This window comes from Equus przewalskii, chromosome 5, assembly GCF_037783145.1.
Source record: "Equus przewalskii isolate Varuska chromosome 5, EquPr2, whole genome shotgun sequence".
Lineage (NCBI taxonomy): Eukaryota > Metazoa > Chordata > Mammalia > Perissodactyla > Equidae > Equus > Equus przewalskii.
The window spans coordinates 15,033,950-15,055,662 of record NC_091835.1 but is presented as its reverse complement, the minus strand read 5'-3'; the positions used below and the strand labels follow the sequence as shown (position 1 = coordinate 15,055,662).

General features: G+C 47.1%; 2 protein-coding genes across 4 annotated transcripts in view; one reads left to right on the top strand and one right to left on the bottom strand.

The window, feature by feature from the left end:
- Window positions 1-11,927, bottom strand: part of RHBDD1 (rhomboid domain containing 1) — a 150,896-nt gene extending 138,969 nt beyond the window's left edge. The window contains exons 1-2 of one of the 3 annotated variants that reach the window (XR_011539813.1): window positions 10,728-10,786; window positions 8,557-8,633 (exon numbers count right to left, since the gene is read on the bottom strand). The gene's annotated coding sequence lies outside the window, so the exon portion shown is untranslated. Of the gene's footprint in view, window positions 1-8,556; window positions 8,634-10,727; window positions 10,787-11,861 lie in introns of those variants that run through there. The other 2 variants (XM_070618485.1, XM_070618483.1) reach the window with 2 other exon arrangements.
- A 277-nt stretch (window positions 11,928-12,204) lies between these two features.
- IRS1 (insulin receptor substrate 1) overlaps window positions 12,205-21,713 on the top strand; it is a 63,237-nt gene continuing 53,728 nt past the window's right edge. Inside the window, exon 1 of the mRNA XM_008514203.2 lies at window positions 12,205-17,049. Coding sequence (XP_008512425.2) covers window positions 13,309-17,028 — 3,720 coding nt within the window. The 5' untranslated portion in view covers window positions 12,205-13,308 and the 3' untranslated portion in view covers window positions 17,029-17,049. The remainder of the gene's footprint in view (window positions 17,050-21,713) is intronic.

The following is a 21,713-nucleotide window of genomic DNA, read 5'->3' as shown; positions in this document are numbered from 1 at the left end:
GCAATCAAGTAGATCAAGGTGCACACAGTGTGACTGCCGGTAACTGCCTGCTCCCTGAGAGACGGCAAGGATGGAGGATGACTTGTTTGCTGCTTGCTGCAATGTTTGCTTCTTCCTAGGCCTGTGGCCTTGGGTTCCTCTCCTGAAACAAAGACTTTTTCTGCAGCATCCATCCTGGCCACTGCATCATACTTGTGGACGTGGAGGCATAGGCAACTGGCACATACATGCTGACTTCTGACTACTGCTTTTTCTGTGAGTAGTAAAGTTTTTTTTTTTAATCTCTGAAAACAAATTGATCAGATGTCCCACCAGTTTCCCAATCACTCAGAATTAAAATCCCAGCCATCTTTGACCTCTGTCACAATTGTCCCAAACAGTCCATCTGTTTTCAAAGCCCTTCCTCTCCAACTCTGAATTTTTTTGCACCTGTTCCTTCTTCTTCATTTCTGCCACCACAGACCTAAACAAGACCCTCATTATGTCATTTGGTCTATTGAAACAGACTCCTAACTAACCTACCCTGCCTGAGGTTTCCCTTGTAGTCTATTTCCTGGATCTGCTCCTGTTACTTCCCCTGTTTATCATACCAAATGCTCCTCATTATTAATGAAATAAGTCCAAACTCTTGGATCTGCATTCAAAGTCATCTATGTGTTATTTATATAAAGTCATCGAGGTTATTTAACGACATTCAATTCTACAACTGAGTATCAAGTACTTGCTATTAACCAAGTATATGGTACTAGATGCTCTGAATCTCAAATGAAGAGTATCCTCTTCTTCCCCTTAAAGAGTTTATAGGGGCCGGCCCCATGGCCGAGTGGTTAAGTTTGCATGCTCCACTTAGGCGGCCGAGGGTTTCACCGATTCGAATTCTGGGTCTGGACATGGCACTGCTCATCAGGCTGTGCTGAGGAGGCGTCCCACATGCCACAACTAGAAGGACCCACAACTAAAAGTACACAACTATGTACCAGGGGGCTTTGGGGAGAAAAAGGAAAAATAAAGTCTTAAAAAAAAAAAGGAATTTATAGTTGTCACTTCTTATAATGGGTATCACGATGGTTACCAGGTGCTAAATGCTTCAAATGCACTGTCTCATTTACAGACAGGCCGTATGTTCCTTTTGCTCCAGTACACATGGAATGCCTGCTTTTCTCCATGACTTTCCGACCACTGTTCATATAGTCCCATGCCTAGAATGCTTTCTTCAGCCACTTTTATTTTACACATATTTACTGCTTGCTCAAAGACAAACAGTGGACAAATCACACAAATTCTCTACTTTCCAAGAACAAATATAAAACATATCTGGTGATACAGAAGAAAGATAAAGTAGGTTAAGAGAGTCAAACTGACAAAGTCTTGCCCGTTCTTTAAGGAAGAAATTTCTGTGATCCTCATCACTGTATGGTAGGCCCTGTTCTACAGTGGGGTGGGGGATTGAAGGGTGGAGGAGATAAGGAGTTGTGTGACTTATCCCCTTCAAAACATGTGGTTGAGGACAACAATAATAATGATGATGGCTAATATTCATTGAGTGCTCATAATACAAGCACTAATTTTTAAAAACCTCACAATGATTCAGTGATATTATCCCCATGTTACTATTGTCCCCATGTTACTGATACTTGAGACATGAGGGAGGGCATGTCTCAAGTGTCAAAGCTGTCAACATTTACAATGATGGTAAGTGGCAGAGCCAATTGTACCAAGGTGGTCCAGTTCTAAGGCCTAAACCGATAGCCATTCTATGAGTTGACCCGCAAGATATCAGGATGCTCTTGGCAAACAATGGAGAAAGTGAATGATGGGTAGATGCCCAACAAATTTCCATGTCAATTACCTCTCTGCCTCCAATCTCCTTTATTCTAAATCCATCCTCCAAAACTACAAGAGTGAGCCATCCAACATGAAAGTCTAACTTTGTCATTATCCTGATTAAACAATTCAATGCCTCCCACTGCTGGAGGGAGAAACCATTATTCTACATTGCTCTCTAATGAAATTTATGAGGTGGTATGTACCTTAACTGGCAGTTTAAGAAAACCTCTACCCCAAATCTAAGCATTGAGTACAGAAGGAAAATTTACCTAGTGACTTGTTTAATTAGCCGTTATGAAAAGAATGCTTATTGGATGTCATTGATAGACTGTCCCAAGGAAGTTTAGTTTTTATCCACAGAAATCTGTCCTTGGGGGATTATTATATCAAAGTCAGGGTCAGTTCAGAGAGGCAAAAGGAACAAACACAAGGACTTTGGAGCCAGAGTTTGGAATCATGGCACCAGGACTCTTTGAGCTCCAGCAGCCTTTTCTGTAGCAGACTCATGTGCAATTTGAGGGTAACATCTTCTTCATAGGGTCACTGTAAGGATTGAATGAGATAATATATTAAAGGGCTGAAAACAACACCTACATAGAAATTCCTAAGCAAGTAATAACTATTATACATCATTGAAGTTTTCACTGTTCTATAATTTAGTTATATTTAGTTATAGTGGTTTAATTCAAGTAGTAATACACTACTGAGGTTAAAAAAACAAATAAGCAATATAACAGAATATGGGGGGTAAAAAAGGGTCCCTCTCCTAGAGAAAACTCTTGCTAAGACTTCTTGCTTGTCTTTCCAGAATTTTTCTATGTATATAAAAATATACATGTGCTTTTTTAAAAATAATAAATGATAGCATTTATGATACAGTTTTGCACCTTGCCTTTTTTTCCTGGGAGGATTGTTCCATATTGGCACATACAGATCTACTGAATTACCTTTAACGGCTATGTAGTATTTCAATACGTAAATGTGGCATAGCTTATTTAACAAGTTCTCTATTAATGGACATGTATGTTGTTTTCAGTCATTTTCTGTGACAAAATAACATTTCAATGAATATTTTTGAATGATTATTTCTATAGAATTTGTTTCTCGAAGTAGAATTGCTGGGTCAAATGGTATGTGCATTTGAAATTTTTATAGCTCTTGTTCAACTGCCTTCTGAAGAGGCTGAAAGAATTTATACTCCTACTCAGGTGTAGTATAGACAAGTTATTTAAATACTTTCCTTATAAACCACTCAATTCTCTGAAGCCATTTTTCTCACTGTCTTAAAACACCCCAAGCTACATTCTTGCCTCCTTGCCTGTAGTTTTGTTTTTCCCCTAGCCTAGCCTAGAAATACCCTTCTCATTTGTCTACCTGAATCCTATGCACATGCATTAGTAGGATATACTCAGTTGCAAGTAACAAGCCTCAAATGAAACCAGTGTAAGGAAAATTGAAAAAGGAGGGGAGGATAGTTATAGAAAGGATTCCAGGTAGTTCACGGAATTGCAAGATGAGCTGCAGGTTCCAGCAGTCCTAGAGACTAGGACCAGAGCCTGCACACCCTCCTCTATCCGTTTCCAACTCCTTGTACCTCTGTATGATTTAATTCTCTTCTATGGTAGACTGGTGGGTCTCATAACTGTCAAAAATGTGAAAGTTTATATAAAAGGTAGGAAGTTATAAACATGAAACTTCAAAAGATGTTTTTCACTGGCAACTTCTGGCTATCCCTACTTTTGATGTCTTCTCATCTGTCATTAAATGGATCAATGGAGAAGTTTAGAAACCACTGGTAGAAATGTCCAGAAAAATCATTCCTCCCAAATATCAGGGAGTCAGAATTCCACTGCTTTCTTTATTATAACGTCCTTTAAGTGAAAGTCGTCCGGCACAATGCCAGGATCATCTCTTCCCCCACCTACCTGACGAGAATATTTTGGAAGCGCCCCTTCCTCACGCTCTCCGTGGTCCTGAACCTACCGGTAGGGCTCTGTTTTAGAGTCAGTTGAAATGCGATAGGCTGGGAATTAGGGAATAGAGAAATTGAAGAAGCTGTTGAGGGAGAAAAGAGGATTTCTGTTTTGTCAATTTTTAAATACTCTCAGTTACCAACAAAGAAACCACAATCAACCTTGGCCAAACTGAAAGAAAGCAAGCAATTTTGTGGAGAGCATTGTTGATCTGTGCAAATGTCAACATGCACATGCAAGGTCACCTGGGAGAGCAGGCAGATCACCACTGGGCAGAGGCAGGATGGGTCGACTGCCATTCACAGTTGACATATAACAAATTGTACATGGATTTTGTTTATTTTTACTTTTAAATCATGATGGGAAAATACAGAACTAAAACAATAATAAATTATCACAATTCACAGAGATGTGTTCAAGTATATTTTGTGGCTTTATAACGATTCCAAGAGTTATGGTTTTAGCTATTTGGTAAAGTGTGTGCCCACCAATAATATAGTCATTTTTATTGTACATAATTATGTTCTGGGTATTGATTGATTTTACATAAGGTTTTTATTTCCTGTTCTTCTAGCTTAACAGTAAGTGCTGGTGTTGATGTTTGTCCTCTGAATGCACTACATCGCTTTCCATTAACCTTTAAAAGTAATTCAAGGTAAAGGGGAAAGCTATTATTTGTTAGCTGGGAAATTTTTAAATCAGTAAAGTTTAATAAATCTAGAAGTATATTTCTATAAATAATCTTTCATCTAAAAATATAAAAAAAGGTTTGGTAAAAAATTAGGACATATTATCTTTGAAATTTTTTCTGTGAATTTCTCTCTCTCTCTTCCCCACCTTTCAAAGTTTTAAGATATATCTAGAAGTCTAGATCTCAGAGACAAGAAGGCTAATGTCCCTGGTGAGAATAATCTAAGTACAACATCAAACATACTACAGTACCTTTATCTTCATGGCAATTTTTCAAGTTAAAGTTATTTAGGAAATATGAAATGTGTTGCCATAATTCTCCATGTAAGCACCACAGACTTACTGTATGCATTTACAGTACTGTACACATCTGAGGAGTGGGTTGAACTGTAGTGATTTCCCTGAAGAATCAGATTATACTCTAGGCATTTTGTGTGCACCTGAGAGCAATGTGGATCGGTCTTACACATAACACAAACACAATAAGGCTAAAGGCTATGCCAATTCCAAGGGTTCCTTTGGTTTGACCATCAGCAGCAACCGATTCAGTTGTTTACTCTTTTCTCCCTGATACAGTGTCTTCCCTTTACCTTAAAGAGAACGACCTTGCTAGTTCCTCTTCTCAGTCTCTTTTGATGGTTCCTTTGTCTTAGTTTGTTCTCCACTTTCTCTCTCTTGATGATCTTGTCCAGTATTATGGGCTTTAAATCCATCTTCAGCCCCGACTTGTCTTTCAACTGCAACCTTATATATACAAATGCCTACTTGATATCTCCACTTAGAGGTTCAACAAGCATCTGAAACTCAACATGTCTAGAACTGAATCTTCCTGATCTTCCCCCATCATCCTTGCCCCTGTTTACCTACAGTCTTCCAATCTGTAGTAGTTTTTAAAAAACGACTACAAATTCTTTGATATTCCTCTCATGAAAAAGTATGGTCTAGGTTCCCTCCCCTTTAATCTGGCTGGGCTTGGTGATGCTTTGACCAACAGAATACATACAGTAGAAGTGAAACTCTATGACTTCTGAGATGAGGTCATAAAAGGCTACGGAACTTCTGCTTGGTTCTCTTGGATCACCTCCTCTTGGCATGTTAGCTCTTGGGATGCTCAGTCTGCAGAGCTCTCCTTGGGAATTTGGCCTCCATGTCGTAAGAAGTTCTAACCACCTGGAGAGACCAGCTGTGAGTACTTGGGTTGACCCAGCCTTTCAGTCATCCCAGCCCAGATGCCAGACACACAAGTGAAGAAACTTCCAAATGATTCCAGGCTCCAGCCATTCAAGTTTCCCTCAACTATTCATGCATCCCAGCCAAAGTCCCAGACATCGTGGAGCAGAGCAACCCATGCCCACAGTGCCCTGTCTGAATTCCTGACCCATAGAATCCTAGAGTGTAATAAAATGGTTTAAGACACTTCCTTTGGAGTGGTTTGTTAACCCGGCAATAGAAAACTGACACTATCTCAATTGATGGAAACTTTATCTTTCCAGTTGCACAGATTAAAAACCTTTTTCTCTCATCTAAACCACCTACGAATCCTGCTGATTCCATCTATCTTCAAAATATATTCAGAATTTGACCATAGCTCACCATCTCTACTGCTGACTGGATCTGCATCTCTTGATTGGATTTCTGCAACAGCCTTTAACAGGTCTCTCTGCTCCTGCCTTTATTCCTGTTTCCTCTCCCGATTAGTCTATTCCCAACAGAATTGCCAGAAGGAGTCTTTAAAATGTAAGTCAGATTATGTCACCGCTCTGTTAAACACCTTCCAGTAGCTTCCTCCTAATTCAGAGTACAACCCAGAGTCCTTAAAGTGGCCCACATGATCTTTTATGATTTCATCCCTGGTTATCTCTCCTCCTCCTATTCTCCCCTCTTCCACTGCACTTCATCCACACTTCCCCTCCTTACCGTCCCTTGATGTAATTACGAATGCATTGAGTGCAAATTACCTAACTCGCATCTTCCCAATCCATGCAAATCCAATATTCCCAAGCTTCTAGTCAGTTGTTTTTTGTTTTAAATGAAGGACCTTGGAGTGATGAACCCAAGTTTGAGGAACTATTTAAACAAAGAAGAAAAGAAGAAAGATGTGATTGTTAACTTTGCAGTTAAGGAGGGGATGTGAGAAAAGTGAGGGGCCATGGATGACCTAGCGATTCTTAGTAAAACAAACTAGTTTGACCTCCAGACCCTGACTAGTGAACAAAGGGCGTGGAAAATTCATTATTACTGAAATTCTCATTAAAAACCAAACAAGGAAAGTTGAAAAATTATTTTGAAGACATTTTCTGGTTATCAAATTTTAGACTGAGTGCATTGCACCAAAAAGACAACTTTAAGATGAATAATAGGTCAAAGTCAACAAGAGGTGTTGTAAAGTCTACAAATCCTTCTAGGCATGTGCTCTTCCAGATAAAACATGTGTCTCCTTAAATACAAGAAATAGCTGGGGGGCGGGGGGGTCTTTCTTTAGATGAAATGACCCCAAGAGTTGGTGGCATTATCTAAGATGACAAGTTGACTGACAAATCCTCAATCCTTATCAAAGGATGTCAAAGAAAATGAGAATATAACAAAGAAGTCCAGAAAATTTTTAAAAAGAAAAAGCAAGTTTTTTAGACAACTGTCAGTCATTCAGGACTAACCTAAAAAATCACCAATCAGTAAAATTTCTGAAATGGAAAAAATAAGTAGTGTCATATAGTTTTCACCTACTCCTTCTCCTCCAACCTCATTCATCTGTCTGTTTCATGCTTTATTTAGTCCAAAGACAGAAAATGTTTTGAAATCATCTGTTAAGGTTATTAGTGTCTTTCCCAAATACTGTTTTAGTTGTCAGCTCATTTATCTTCCCTGAGTTCTCTAGGATAGATGGAGTTTGAAATCAAGACAAGGGCAGAACTGGATTCTTAGTAGCCGATTGCCAGTAACTGATGTTTCCCAGAGGCCCTGAGACTCACCAGGCCTGGGTCATTGCCTACCTTACCCAGTTGTAGTAAATATCCTACAGGTGGAGACTTTTGTTTTCTGGTTAAGGCTGTGCACTCATCTGCTCCCAAGGTATTTAATTAAACATTTTCCTTTGTACCTAAGCCAATGATTCTCAAATTTATCATAAATAAGAGTCTCCTGGAATGCTGCTTAAAAAGCAGATGGTGGGGGTCCAGAGTTCTCTAAGAGTTTCTTGTAGCCAGAACTCTGCATTTTTAATCACAACTTGGAAAACACTAGCACAAATATTTAAGAGAGAGAATAACTCTTCACACTTGTCAGAAAGATTTGATACCTGTGATGGAAAAGAGAGAAGGCTAATGCAATAATGCCTCAGTTAAGTAGTGTTTTTATTGCTGTTGTTCTCTTGGTATGCATATAATACTAAAATGTAAGTCCCCTGCTTGCATTTCACAGCACCATATTATTGAGCCTTTCAACTAATCATCAGTCGTCTAGAACTGTGCTACTGAAAAGGTGGCGCCCACACCCACTCAGCAGCCAGCAATCAGCATCACCTGGAGTGTGTTAAAAATGCAGAACCTTAGCGTGCCCTAGACCTTCTGAATCCGACCTGCATTTTAACAAGATCCTCAGGTCTGAGAAGCATTGATCTAGCAGATTCTCAAGTCCAATGTGACCTTCCAGCTCACTTTCAATTTTGCTATTTCACATTTTTTAATCTGAAAGGATGAAAGATTTTAATTATAAGAGAAAACAGGGTTATTAAGGAGAGAGACATCTCCAGGTTCCCAAATTGTACGGTCTGTGATTGATGACTTTTAAGTCCAAAGCCAATTGGTTGCTATGGGATCTCATTTGCCCTGCGTCTACTTCTTCACGAATAGATCACAGCTCTGTAATTGTATTCATTTGTCTCCCATCTTCACTGTAAGCTTCCTGTGGGCACGATCGTGTCTTAGATATTTAAATCCTAGTTCCTAGCCTAATGCCTAACCCAAGGAAGTGCTTCAAAAGACCTGAATAGCAAAAAGAAGAAAAGAAAAGAAAGGAAAAGAAAAATTGCCACTTATCTGAGTTACCCGAGTTATTGCCAATAACTTACCCATCCTTCAAGTTCAAGCTTATGGCTTCTCTCCTCCATAAAGATTTCTTTCGTATTTCACCCACCATGATCTCCACCTGCTCAAAGTAAATACCACTTATTTGACACTTAACACAAACAGGACTTTAGTTATCAATTATCTTTATTTTGTATCTCTTTTATTACCCCATCAAAGCTGTAGGAAGGTGTCTCTTTGTATATATTTCATACCGCACTGCAGAATAGACATTCCAATATTCGTTACTATTGAGCTATCTTAAAATAAAAATAGACATTAAAATGAGAAAATCTGTAAGTTTTGATTTTCCTTCCAGCATCATTCTAAATTGCAAAAATTAATTCCAGAGATGTCAATATTTAAACAGCTCCTGCAGTTGTGCCCTATTTATCTTAAGTAAGACATCTCTTTTGACATAAGAAATACTTTCTAATTTTCAAATTGTTAGTTGCACCTTCAGCCAACTCAATTCTAATTTCTGTTATTTGTGATAGTAACTTATACTTTTCTATGTTGACCATATAGAAAATGTTTAATTTATAACAGATTAATTCACAACAAAAATAAATGTATGGCTAGAGATCACTCTAGGGATATGTTAAATAACTTGTAAAGTTTGTACAATGTCTCTGATAGCTCCACACATAGACCAATATTTCCATTTTAAAGCTAATTGTAGACATATTGCCCAATAGTGCACCCATGGCATGTAAAGTTTTAACTCCTGGAATCATAACTGCCTTTGTGAATATCAACACAGCTTTCCCAGTTTTTTGACGACGTTACTTCAGCTCTCTTTTAGTTTAAAAACGCATTTTAGTCTATTACACAAATCATCTCTAATTATCCTATAGATGGCAGCATTGAGCAATATATTTGGTAAAAGCTTGCTTTTTGGTTTCTATGCATTTTCAGTTAGGAGTGAATTTTTCAGACAGTGTATTTCATTACACTATACCGCAAGATTAATTTAGCGTAAAGTGACAGGATAATACTTGTTCCCTCTCAAAATTACTTCAGTTAGATTCCACAAAAGCATCTTTTTCTATTCTGTATATTATATGAACCAAAAGTGCATTTCCAGAGTTATCTCGACACATGAATAAAAAAAATGTAGAGAACAAATGAATGTACTATACTATAATTATAATAAATATTAACCACCTTTAACGTTGGTAGTAACACATCAGCAAGTAGGAAGAAATGACAATAGCATCTTACGATCGGCGATTATCTTCCACGTGAAACCATTGGTCTGCACAGAACTGGTTACGGCAATCCGGCTTATTTCATGATGTCTATCGAATATTTTAGCCACTGAAGTTGAGTTTTTAAACCAGAAATCTTTTCCCACTGAGACATTTTTTAAAAGCTTTTATAATATTTTATATGATCGAAATCCTAACCTTTCTGTGAAGGTTATTTGTAGAATATTTGCTAATTAAATTGATCTTCCTGCCCTCTCCTTCTTGTAGGAAAGAATATTTTGTTTTACATAGAGGTAAATTTCCCTTTTTTTAGCTTTTTTGGCGGGGGGGGGGGGGGAGCGGGTAGGGATCATGTGAAACCTAAAAGTCTATGTATGGATCTGGATTGCTTTCCTACAAAATGTGAAATATTCTCCACCTCACGCTAAACATCAAACCTGTAAAAAGCCCTTTGGCCTTAGATTACGCTGTTACCAGTAAACAACCCTTTTACCTTTCTTTTTTCTTGCCAAAGGTAAAACCCCACAGGGTTACACTTTCCTAGTGACTGCAGGCTTCCTGCTCCGCATTCTCCTCGCCTGCTCCCCATACAGCACACTCTACCCCCAGAATCTCGGTCACTGTTATTGTCGCCTCGTTACCAGTTCCAAATACCTGCTATTTATAGCTGTGCTGTAGTGGGCACGTGTGCCCACATCACCAAGCTGTCAGAGGGAGAGAAGGGCGGGCTTCCAATTCAACAGTGTGTACACAAATTATAGATTAACCAGGTTTAGATGAGGCAGCATGACAGCAGGGAAGAAGAAGGTAAGAGGAGAAACGAGAAGCTCCCAGGCCTCGGTGGGGGAGAGCCCCTCTGCAGATGCCTGGTTCCACAATTCACGTATCACACGCCGCTGAATGGCGCCTATGGTTCTTTTTTTCCTTTTTATTTTATATATTTTTTACTACGCTTTGCAACCTACCTTGGTACCCTCACCCTCGCTTCCTCGTCCCCTCCTGCAATGCAAGGCTTGAAAGACAGGCAGCCCCACCAATCAGCAGGCTTCCCAAAGAATCTGCCCCCGCCCCGCAGCTTCGTATTAGGCCCTGGCGAGCTCCAGCGCGGCCCAGCCAGTCTGGGAATTGAGCATGCCCAGCGCCTCCGCCGCTGCGTCCCCCTGCGAGCATCCCGCAGTGCCCGGGAGCCGGCGACAGAGGAGGGGTCTCCCGCGTGGAGACGGGGTGGAAACCCCAACGGAACAAGGATGGGGTGGAAAAATAAGATAGCATTAAACAGAGACACAAACGTCGTTTTTGTAGGCTCCTTAATGCCAGCTGGGCAAGCAGGAGACAAACTACTTGTTTATAGGTCGGCTTGGGAGAAAAAAACAACTTTGGGGAGCGTTTGCCTGCGGTGAGACTAATACCCCAAGGTAACTGTGTATGAGTCTATCCAAGTAGACCCAGGCTGCGACCTGTTCTACTCAAGAAGTACCCGTTTTCTTGTACAGTTGAGCTGGCACTATCCTTGTTTTCTCCTGATTATCCTTGTGGTCAAGGGTAAAAATTTTATGGGGTGGTTCGAAGAGTGTGGCAGCTGTGTGTGAAACAAACATTTACACAGTAGGGTTTTGGCTTTATGAACCCTCTTTAGGTCCCTAACATCTTTTTAAAATCACAGAAAGATTCCGGAATATGATAAGGGGCATCTCCTTTTCTCCCCTTGCCTTCACCCCTAGGTGTGAATCCCCGCCCCCTGGCTAGGATGGGGGTGCGGGGACAAGCTGCGATATTTGCATTTTCTCCCTAATTGATCAGTTGTTAACCCCACAGGGCGGGACGTAGGGCGCTTCCCCGGGATCCCTCTTCTCGTTGTGGAGTGCCTAGAACTCCACAATCATTGCCCTTGGGCGTCCCTCTGTTCCTTCGAGGTACCTCCCTGCAGCAAATGCGGGGATTCCAAGGTGGAAGGCTGGCTCAGAAGTCCCGTAGAAAACCTTATAAAAATACAGATCTCTTCACCATGGCCTATCACCCTGAAACTGAAATCCAGCGTTTCTATTTCCTGGGAGGAAAAGCCTCGACTAGAAACCTCCCTCCCCAGGGTCCGATCTTACCTGTTCGGTAAGATCCAGCCCAGCTCCCGCGCCCCCTCCTCCCCCGGCCCTCCCACTCAGGGCTCTGTAGCCGCAGTCCCCCCCCGCCGCCCCCCACCCTCACTCCTGCGTCTTCCCGGGCTCGGCCCCCGCGCCGTTTTCCCAGACTCCCCTCGTGCTTTCGGGTAGCCACCCAAACACCCCCGCCCGCGCCAGCGGCGGGGATTCCTGCGGGCCGGGGGCGCCCTGGGTGGCGCGCGGGGAGGAAGGCGCTGCGCCGGGGCGGGCGGCCGCGCAGGGGCGCTGCCCGAGCGCTGCGCCGAGGCCGGGCGCGGGCGCCGCTGCGGCACTGCCGGGGGGCGGAGAGGGGCGGGCGCGGGGCGGGCTCGGCCGGGAATGTAGAGACCCGGGCGGGAGCCTCTCGGCGGCGGCCGGGCTGCGGAGCGCGGAGGCTCCGTCACGTGTTTTTCTCCTCCGAGTGAGACGGCGGCGCGGTCGGAGGGGGCCGGCGCGCAGAGCCAGACGCCGCCGCTTGTTTTGGTTGGGGCTCTCGGCAACTCTCCGAGGAGTAGGAGGGAGGAGGGGAGAAGTAACTGCAGAGGCAGCGCCTCCCGGGGAAGAGGCGTCTTCCCCGACTCCTTCCCAAACCTCCGCCCTCGTCCCCTCCCCTCCTCCCCTGCCGACTGGAGCGAGGGGCAGGGATGAGCCTGTCCCTCCAGCCCGTCCCCAGCTGCCTAGTAGCGTTTCGCGTGGAAAAGCCACTTTCTCCGCCCGCCGAGATGGGCCCGAATGGGGGCTGCAGAGGACGCGTCCGCGGGCGGCAGCAGCAGCAGCAACAGCCGCAGCGCCGCGGTCTCTGCGATTGAGCTGGTATTTGGGCGGCTGGTGGCGGCGGGGACGGTTGGGGGGTGGGAGGAGGCGGAGGAGGAGGCGAAGGAGGAGGAGGAGGAGGAGGGAGAACCCCGTGCAACGTTGGGACTTGGCAGCTCGCCTCCCCCTGCCCAAGGATATTTAATTTGCCTCGGGAATCGCTACTTCCAGAGGGGAACTCAGGAGGGAAGGCGCGCGCGCCTGGAGGGGTAACGCAGAGACCCCTGGCCGCCGCCGCCTGCCTGCGCCGGACTCCAGCCCGGGCGGCGAGAGATGCATCTTCGCTCCTTCCCGGCCTCGGCGGCTGAGGGGAGACTTGGCTCTCGGAGGATCCGGGTTGCACTCACGCCGGACGCACTGCCTCCCCCCAGGGCATGAAACGCCCGTAAACTCCGATCGGAGCTATCTCCTTGGCGCAGCCGCTGCGTCCTCCTTCGGCTGCCCCTCCCCGGCGCGGGGGACGGCGTGGATTTCGGAGTCGGGGTTTCTGCTGCCTCCAGCCCTGTTTGCATGTGCGGGGCCGCGGCGAGGAGCCTCCGCCCCCTACCCGGTTGTTTTTCCGCGCCTCCCTCTGCTCGGCGGCGGTGGCGGCGGCACCATGGCGAGCCCTCCGGAGACCGACGGCTTCTCGGACGTGCGCAAGGTGGGCTACCTGCGCAAACCCAAGAGCATGCACAAGCGCTTCTTCGTGCTGCGGGCGGCCAGCGAGGCTGGGGGCCCGGCGCGCCTCGAGTACTACGAGAACGAGAAGAAGTGGCGGCACAAGTCGAGCGCCCCCAAACGCTCGATCCCCCTCGAGAGCTGCTTCAACATCAACAAGCGGGCGGACTCCAAGAACAAGCACCTGGTGGCCCTCTACACCCGGGACGAGCACTTTGCTATCGCGGCGGACAGCGAGGCCGAGCAGGACAGCTGGTACCAGGCCCTCCTGCAGCTGCACAACCGTGCCAAGGGCCACCACGACGGGGCCGCGGCCCCTGGGGCGGGAGGCGGAGGGGGCAGCTGCAGCGGCAGCTCTGGCCTCGGCGAGGCAGGGGAGGACTTGAGCTACGGGGACGTGCCCCCAGGACCTGCGTTCAAAGAGGTCTGGCAGGTGATCCTGAAACCCAAGGGCCTGGGTCAGACAAAGAACCTGATTGGCATCTACCGCCTCTGCCTGACCAGCAAGACCATCAGCTTCGTGAAGCTGAACTCGGAGGCGGCGGCCGTGGTGCTGCAGCTGATGAACATCAGGCGCTGTGGCCACTCAGAGAACTTCTTCTTCATTGAAGTGGGCCGTTCCGCAGTGACGGGACCCGGGGAGTTCTGGATGCAGGTGGATGACTCTGTGGTGGCTCAGAACATGCACGAGACAATCCTGGAGGCCATGCGGGCCATGAGCGATGAGTTCCGCCCTCGCAGCAAGAGCCAGTCCTCGTCCAACTGCTCCAACCCCATCAGCGTACCCCTGCGCAGGCACCACCTCAACAACCCCCCGCCCAGCCAGGTGGGGCTGACTCGCCGCTCGCGCACCGAGAGCATCACCGCCACCTCCCCGGCCAGCATGGTGGGCGGGAAGCAGGGCTCCTTCCGTGTCCGTGCTTCCAGCGACGGCGAAGGCACTATGTCCCGTCCAGCTTCGGTGGATGGCAGTCCTGTGAGTCCTAGCACCAACAGGACCCACGCCCACCGGCATCGGGGCAGCTCTCGGCTGCACCCCCCTCTCAACCACAGCCGCTCCATCCCTATGCCTTCTTCTCGATGCTCACCTTCGGCCACTAGCCCGGTCAGTCTGTCGTCCAGCAGCACCAGTGGCCACGGCTCCACCTCAGACTGTCTCTTCCCGCGGCGGTCTAGTGCTTCTGTGTCCGGCTCCCCCAGCGATGGCGGTTTCATCTCCTCGGATGAGTATGGCTCCAGTCCCTGCGATTTCCGAAGTTCCTTCCGCAGTGTCACCCCAGATTCCCTGGGCCACACCCCACCGGCCCGGGGTGAGGAGGAGTTGAGCAACTACATCTGCATGGGAGGCAAGGGGGCCTCCACCCTCACTGCCCCCAATGGTCACTACATTTTGCCTCGGGGTGGCAATGGTCACCGCTACGTCCCAGGAGCTGGCTTGGGCACGAGTCCAGCCCTGGCTGGAGATGAAGCAGCCAGTGCTGCAGATCTGGATAATCGGTTCCGAAAGCGGACTCACTCTGCTGGCACATCTCCTACCATTTCCCACCAGAAGACCCCATCCCAGTCCTCTGTGGCTTCCATTGAGGAATATACAGAGATGATGCCTGCCTACCCACCAGGAGGTGGCAGTGGAGGCCGACTGCCCGGCTACCGGCACTCGGCCTTTGTGCCCACCCATTCCTACCCTGAGGAGGGTCTGGAAATGCACCCTTTGGAGCGTGGTGGGGGCCACCACCGCCCAGACACCTCAACTCTCCACACTGATGATGGCTACATGCCCATGTCCCCAGGAGTGGCCCCAGTGCCTGGCAGCCGAAAGGGCAGTGGGGACTATATGCCTATGAGCCCCAAGAGCGTGTCTGCCCCGCAGCTGATCATCAACCCCATCAGACGCCATCCCCAGAGAGTGGACCCCAATGGCTACATGATGATGTCCCCAAGCGGCAGCTGCTCCCCTGACATTGGAGGTGGGTCCAGCAGCAGCAGCAGTGCTGCCCCTTCTGGGAGCAGCTATGGGAAGCTATGGACAAATGGTGTAGGGGGCCACCACTCTCACGCCCTCCCACACCCCAAACTACCCATGGAGAGCAGTGGGAGCAAGCTCTTGTCTTGTACAGGTGACTACATGAACATGTCGCCAGTGGGGGACTCCAACACTAGCAGCCCCTCTGACTGCTACTACGGCCCTGAGGACCCCCAGCACAAGCCAGTACTCTCCTACTACTCATTGCCAAGGTCCTTTAAGCACACCCAGCGCCCTGGGGAGCTGGAGGAGACTGCCCGGCACCAGCACCTCCGCCTTTCCTCCAGCTCTGGTCGCCTTCTCTATGCTGCAGCAGCAGAAGATTCCTCTTCCTCCACCAGCAGTGACAGCCTGGGTGGGGGATACTGTGGGGCTAGATCCGAGCCCGGCCTCCCACATCATCTCCACCATCAGGTCCTGCAGCCTCATCTGCCTCGAAAGGTGGACACAGCTGCGCAGACCAACAGCCGCCTTGCTCGGCCCACGAGGCTGTCCCTGGGTGATCCCAAGGCCAGCACCTTACCTCGGGCCCGAGACCAGCAGCAGCAGCCACCCCTGCTGCACCCTCCGGAGCCCAAGAGCCCAGGGGAATATGTGAATATTGAATTTGGGAGTGATCAGCCAGGCTACTTATCTGGCCCCATGGCTCCCCACAGCTCGCCTTCTGTCAGGTGTCCATCCCAGCTCCAGCCAGCTCCCAGAGAGGAAGAGACTGGCCCTGAAGAATACATGAACATGGACTTGGGGCCGGGCCGGAGGGCAGCCTGGCAGGAGAGCGCTGGGGTCCAGCCTGGCAGAGTAGGCCCTGCGCCTCCTGGGTCTGCTAGCATGTGCAGGCCTACTCGGGCAGTGCCCAGCAGCCGGGGTGACTACATGACCATGCAGATGGGTTGTCCCCGTCAGAGCTACGTGGACACCTCGCCAGTTGCCCCCATCAGCTATGCTGACATGCGGACGGGCATTGTTGTGGAGGAGGTGAGCCTTCCCGGGGCCACAGCGGCTGCTCCTTCCTCAACCTCAGCAGCCTCTGCTTCTCCTGCTGCACCTCAAGGGGCAGGGGAGCTGGGGGCCCGCTCTTCCCTGCTGGGGGGCCCGCAGGGACCTGGTGGCATGAGCGCCTTCACCCGGGTGAACCTCAGCCCCAATCGCAACCAGAGTGCCAAAGTGATCCGTGCGGACCCGCAAGGGTGCCGGAGGCGGCATAGCTCCGAGACCTTCTCCTCGACACCTAGTGCCACCCGGGCGGGCAATATGGTGCCCTTCGGAGCGGGGGCTGTGGTGGGGAGCAGCGGTGGTGGCAGCAGCAGCACTGAGGATGTGAAGCGCCACAGCTCTGCTTCCTTTGAGAACGTGTGGCTGAGGCCTGGGGAGCTCGGGGGAGCCCCCAAGGAGCCAGCCCAAGTGTGCGGGGCTGCTGGGGGTTTGGAGAATGGTCTTAACTACATAGATCTGGATTTGGTCAAGGACTTCAAACAGCGCCCTCAGGAGCGCCCCTCTCAGCAGCAGCCTCCCCCACCCCCGGCCCCTCATCAGCCTCTTGGCAGCAGTGAGAGCAGCTCCACCAGCCGCTCCAGTGAGGATTTAAGCGCCTATGCCAGCATCAGTTTCCAGAAGCAGCCAGAGGACCTCCAGTAGCTCAACTGGACATCACAGCAGGTGCGTTTCCTGGTGACAAAGTCAGAAGACAAAACTGCTTTTAACCTGGTGCTCAATTTCTCTTCCTCTTTGCCTGAGCCCCTTCCCTCTCCTTCCCACTGCTTCCTTAGAGAGTGCACTCATGGGAGGGGAGGAGGTCAGGGCACAGGCGATGAGATGCTCACCCCACCATGACACCTGGCCGGGAGTCAAATAAACCTGTAGGAGCAGCCACCCAGGAGGGCTCTTTCATTTGAGGCTCCCAAGTGTAGTACTTCCTGCAGTAGTTCCAAAACATATTTTCTATAATACCAGTTCTGAAGTTTGTGAAGTGCAGTATAAGAACCTCAGTCTCTTTTTTGAAGTTTTCTTTTGACTATATATTTAGGTCAGTCCGTGGGAGGGACAATTCTCCAAAAATACTTGTTAGTACAGGGGCTAAACTCTTTATTTAAATCAGTTTGTCGGAGCTGTTAAAGGTGATTTTATCAAGTTGCTCTATGTACTTAGTTCTGTCATTTCACAATACCAAGGCAATATAAATAGCAGTGACAATCAGTTTTTATTCCTGCTGCCCTAAAAAAGATTCAAGAGTAAGAGCTTGTTTAGGCTTACATATTTAGAGAGAAATCCCTGTCTATCTGTGACTCTCTTTAGAAAGTAATTGTGGGTGACATTTTCTTGCTATTCCTGAGCCAGGATTTGTGAAATATTATTCACACACCGACCCACCACCTCATAGGCATGGCCGCTATTATACAGGCTATGCAGGGAAACCTGCATGCATCTGGGACCCATTATTAGTTAGGAGTTATAGAAATTCATCTCAGCGTGTCTGCCTTACGGTTGTCTGTTCTTGCAGAGGCCTGCGCGGAGACACCACACAGGTCATTTGGGGACTACTGTACATCTTCTGTGAAATTACTTAACTTTCTTATGTTGAAAAGGAGTATTAAGTAAGGGAATCCAGAGGGTTTGTTTTGCTTAGCACTGAACGTAAGGGCTAAACCTTGCACTCTTGACTTTTAGGATATTTATTGTTTGTCTTTAAGTTCTAGAGTGGACGCCTTGGTAAATGTTGAAAGTTGGCTTTTGGTCTTCTGTGGCCAAGGCTGTATTGAAAATGAAAAACATTTGTAATAGGAAATTAGCCTGCCCTTCATTCTCTTGAGCCTATTTTCTGGTGGTCATAATTGTGGGAAGAAGAGAGGAGTATAGTTTGCAAATAATGTGATGACTTGGCAATGCAGAAGTTTCCAGCATTTGGGAACACTTTATTCTGACAAACTGATTATCATGTGATAGTTTTTTCATATCTGCTTCACAAAATGAGTTTTTAAAAGCATTCTTCTTCTTAATATGTGTCCATTCATAAGAAGCTAATTTGTGCTTTGGGTTTCTATTAATGGGTATTTATTTATTTTATAGTCACAGTCCCCTTGATTCTAACAGTTTGTGATATTTGACCCATATCATTATTTTGCGGAACAAGATATAGGTATACAAACATTCAAACTAAGAGTTTAGGTGGTATATATTACAAAAAGCATTTCTTTGATCAGTAGTCAATGTTTATTTTCATGATTCATGAGAAGAGAGATTTAACCATGTCTATCAACGTCAAGAGTAAAAATTTTGATTACTTCAAATAATGCCTTTGGGAACGTGAATCATTCTAACACTTTAACCATTTGTGTTGCAAAGCGTTTCATTTATAAAGTAATGAGCATCTCAATGAAAAAAACCCAGCAGAACTAAAATTTTGGTTTTAAGGGAGATGAAAGAAGAGGTTAAGAAACAATAAGTTTTCTTTGTCTGTTTTCTTAATTTAAACAGGTTTCTTTTTGTGGAGTAGAATAAATAATATTTGCTCCGAAGAAAATGGATGACCAAATAGAGTTTTTGTTTTTAAAAAGGGCTTTAAAATAAAGTTTTCCTTATGTGGATGATACATTAAAAACAAATCAACCAAAAAAAACCAATCTTCCATTCTTAGCTTTCTTAGGGAAAACATAATATTCTGGAATAATCATATAATCATACCCCTAATAATCTTGGAGTAGCAGTAGACCATGCTTTAACAGCACCATGCCAGAAAAATTCTACAATGTGTATCTGTAAGATGTAAATGGAGAGATGAGGGGTGTGTGTGTATGTTTTAAGTGAGGGGCTCAGTGGTACTTGGCACTTTTACATCATAAATTCTGCTTGCTCGCCGCCTTTGCCCTGTTGAGTTTAAAGATGTGATTTGATAGTCAATCATCAGCTGAAACAAAAAGAAAGGAAACCTGTCTGCAACAAACAACTTTTCCTAGGAATGAGTATGTTAGTTTGTGAGAACATTGTTTTCCTAACTTCTTTAGAAATTGCTGTCTTTGCCTCTTTCTCATTTCTCAGGTAAACCCTGAAATAGGAAAGGGAATGAGGTGCTATGAGGGGTGTGCTCTTTCTCCTAACCCCTTATTTCAAACATCTCTGCTTGTTTAATATTTTTCACTGTTTCTTACAGGAGAACATTTGGGAGGTATTTAGCTCAGATGCTCTGCGTCACCTTCCGTCCAACCACCTTTTTTGTTTCTCTTCTCTCTTGTCAATCGGTGTCTCCCTAACTTAGTTCTGACCTGCTGGATTGTTTTCCAGAACTCTCCCTCTCCCATTCTCTTTGTTTCCCACCTCTTATTTCATGTTCCTGGCATTGTCTTTTTTTGCTCCGTTTCAGAATTTCGCAGTACTTGTGGCCTTACTCTCTACAGAGAGTAAACTTGAGATCCCAAGGAGGGCAGAAAGGACACAGCAGCCCAGCCACCTTTAACCAGCATTTACCTCATTTTGTTTTTTTAGTTTTGAAACTGCAACTGGGCAGATAGAGCAGCCTTTGGCAAAGACACAGACCTGAGCGACCCCTTTTAGGTTCCATTGTTTCTTTTGGAATTTTGTTATGTCTTCCTAAAAAACAAAAACAAAAACAAACCCGGGGGGGGGGGGGTGGGCATTTCTCCTCCCTTCATTCTGTTTCCTTGTGATTTCAAGGATTCTGTACCTCCACGACTGACTCCCATCCCTCTCACTCCTTCCCTCTCCCTCCCGTCCCTGTGTGGCCTTTTTGTCTGGCGCTAACCTTCTCAGCTCTGGCACTCTCCCGTTTCCCGGGTCACCTCCGCTTCCTGCATTCCTCCCTATTTATTTGGCACTTGGCTCCCCCTTCCTCCTCCAAGCCCCCTTTGGCCGTGGGTAGGGGAATCTGCAGCGAGGCAGAGGTCGCCCTCAGAGGTCTGCCACCCTGCCCATCTCCGGTCGCCTGGGGGCGCCCGCTGGGGAGGCCAGGCCCCTTCCCGGGCCACTCGGTAGGAGATGGGGGGCAAGCCTGGCCCCCCGGGCAGTGCGGCACAGAGTCTGGCTTCGAGCGGGCGGGGCGGAGGGCGCTGATTGGCCACTGTCAGAGCCAATCAGCACGAGTGTCTGCGAGTTGCGGAGGGCGCGGTGCGAGGCGGGGCGGGGCCGGGGGCGGGGTGAGGGCCTGGGCGCCCTCCCGCAGTGGTGTGGTCGCTTGAGCTGTGGCTGGGGGCCAGGCGTCCGGAAGGCCTTTGCCCACCCCTCTCCCTCCACCCACCCCACTCCCTCCACCCCTTCTGTTTACAGCCGGCAGAACTGACCCAAATGTGCGCCCCTCCCACCCCCCTCCAGAGGATGTTATGCACTCAGCCTTATTCGTGCATCTAGACCAGAATCCTAAGAATGAGAAAGTCCAACCAGCCCACTGACAGAGGCCGGAAATACACACTTCCTCTCATTTTAATTGAGAAAAATCCAGGCCGTGACCATGTGACGTGCCCCATTTTGTTTCCCTCCTCTCTTTACTACGACGCCACCTTCCTTCATCTTGCTGTCTTGAAATCCGCTAGCAGGAGGTAGCTTCAGCACGTGGTTGGAGGATTGATTGGGTTGGCTCAGGATCCTTACATTTACATCCCTCACTAATAGGAGCGAGGAGAGGGGAAAAAAAGGGGGGAAGGAAATACAAATGCTGTGGCTGGCACTGTTTGGGGATCGTTCGGAAAAAACCTCATTTGGCTTGAAATTGCGTTAGGGTCAACATTATAATGAGCGCCTGTAGTTTGCAAAGCAGGGAGCTGGAAAAGATCAACAGAAACTGACCCTTCTAGGCCCAAGGGAGCTCAGAGTGAAATGAAAACGTCGGATAGAGCTTGCAAATCGTGAGAATCTAGAGCTTCATTACAAGGGCTTGGGTAGGGTTCCTTACTGAGGTTGGAGGAAATGCTGTTTAAGCTGTCATAAACAGATTGGTTTTTTGACCAGTGACAGCTCATCAGGGCAGGCTGGGCGGACTGATTTTGAAAGCTTGCTGAATTTGTGTTGTGCTCCTTCGCATAAGCAAAATTATGTGAGATGTATTACTAAATGGGATGGAAAATTTGTTCAGATTTGTCCTTTCTAAAATAAAGAAGGAAAATAAGAAAGAAATACTGTGGAAGTATTTTCTTCTCCCCCTACTCCCCTATCCCTCTCAAATAAGCATTTCTCACCAGCCGGCATCCCTGTTGCACCACTGGATCATAAGCCCGAAGGCCTGAGGTGTTTATAGAAACCTCACAGGTGAAAATGCAAAGAAGAAGGACGCCCCCTTTTAAATGTTATGCCCCGATACTGCTTCTGATTGGTGGGAG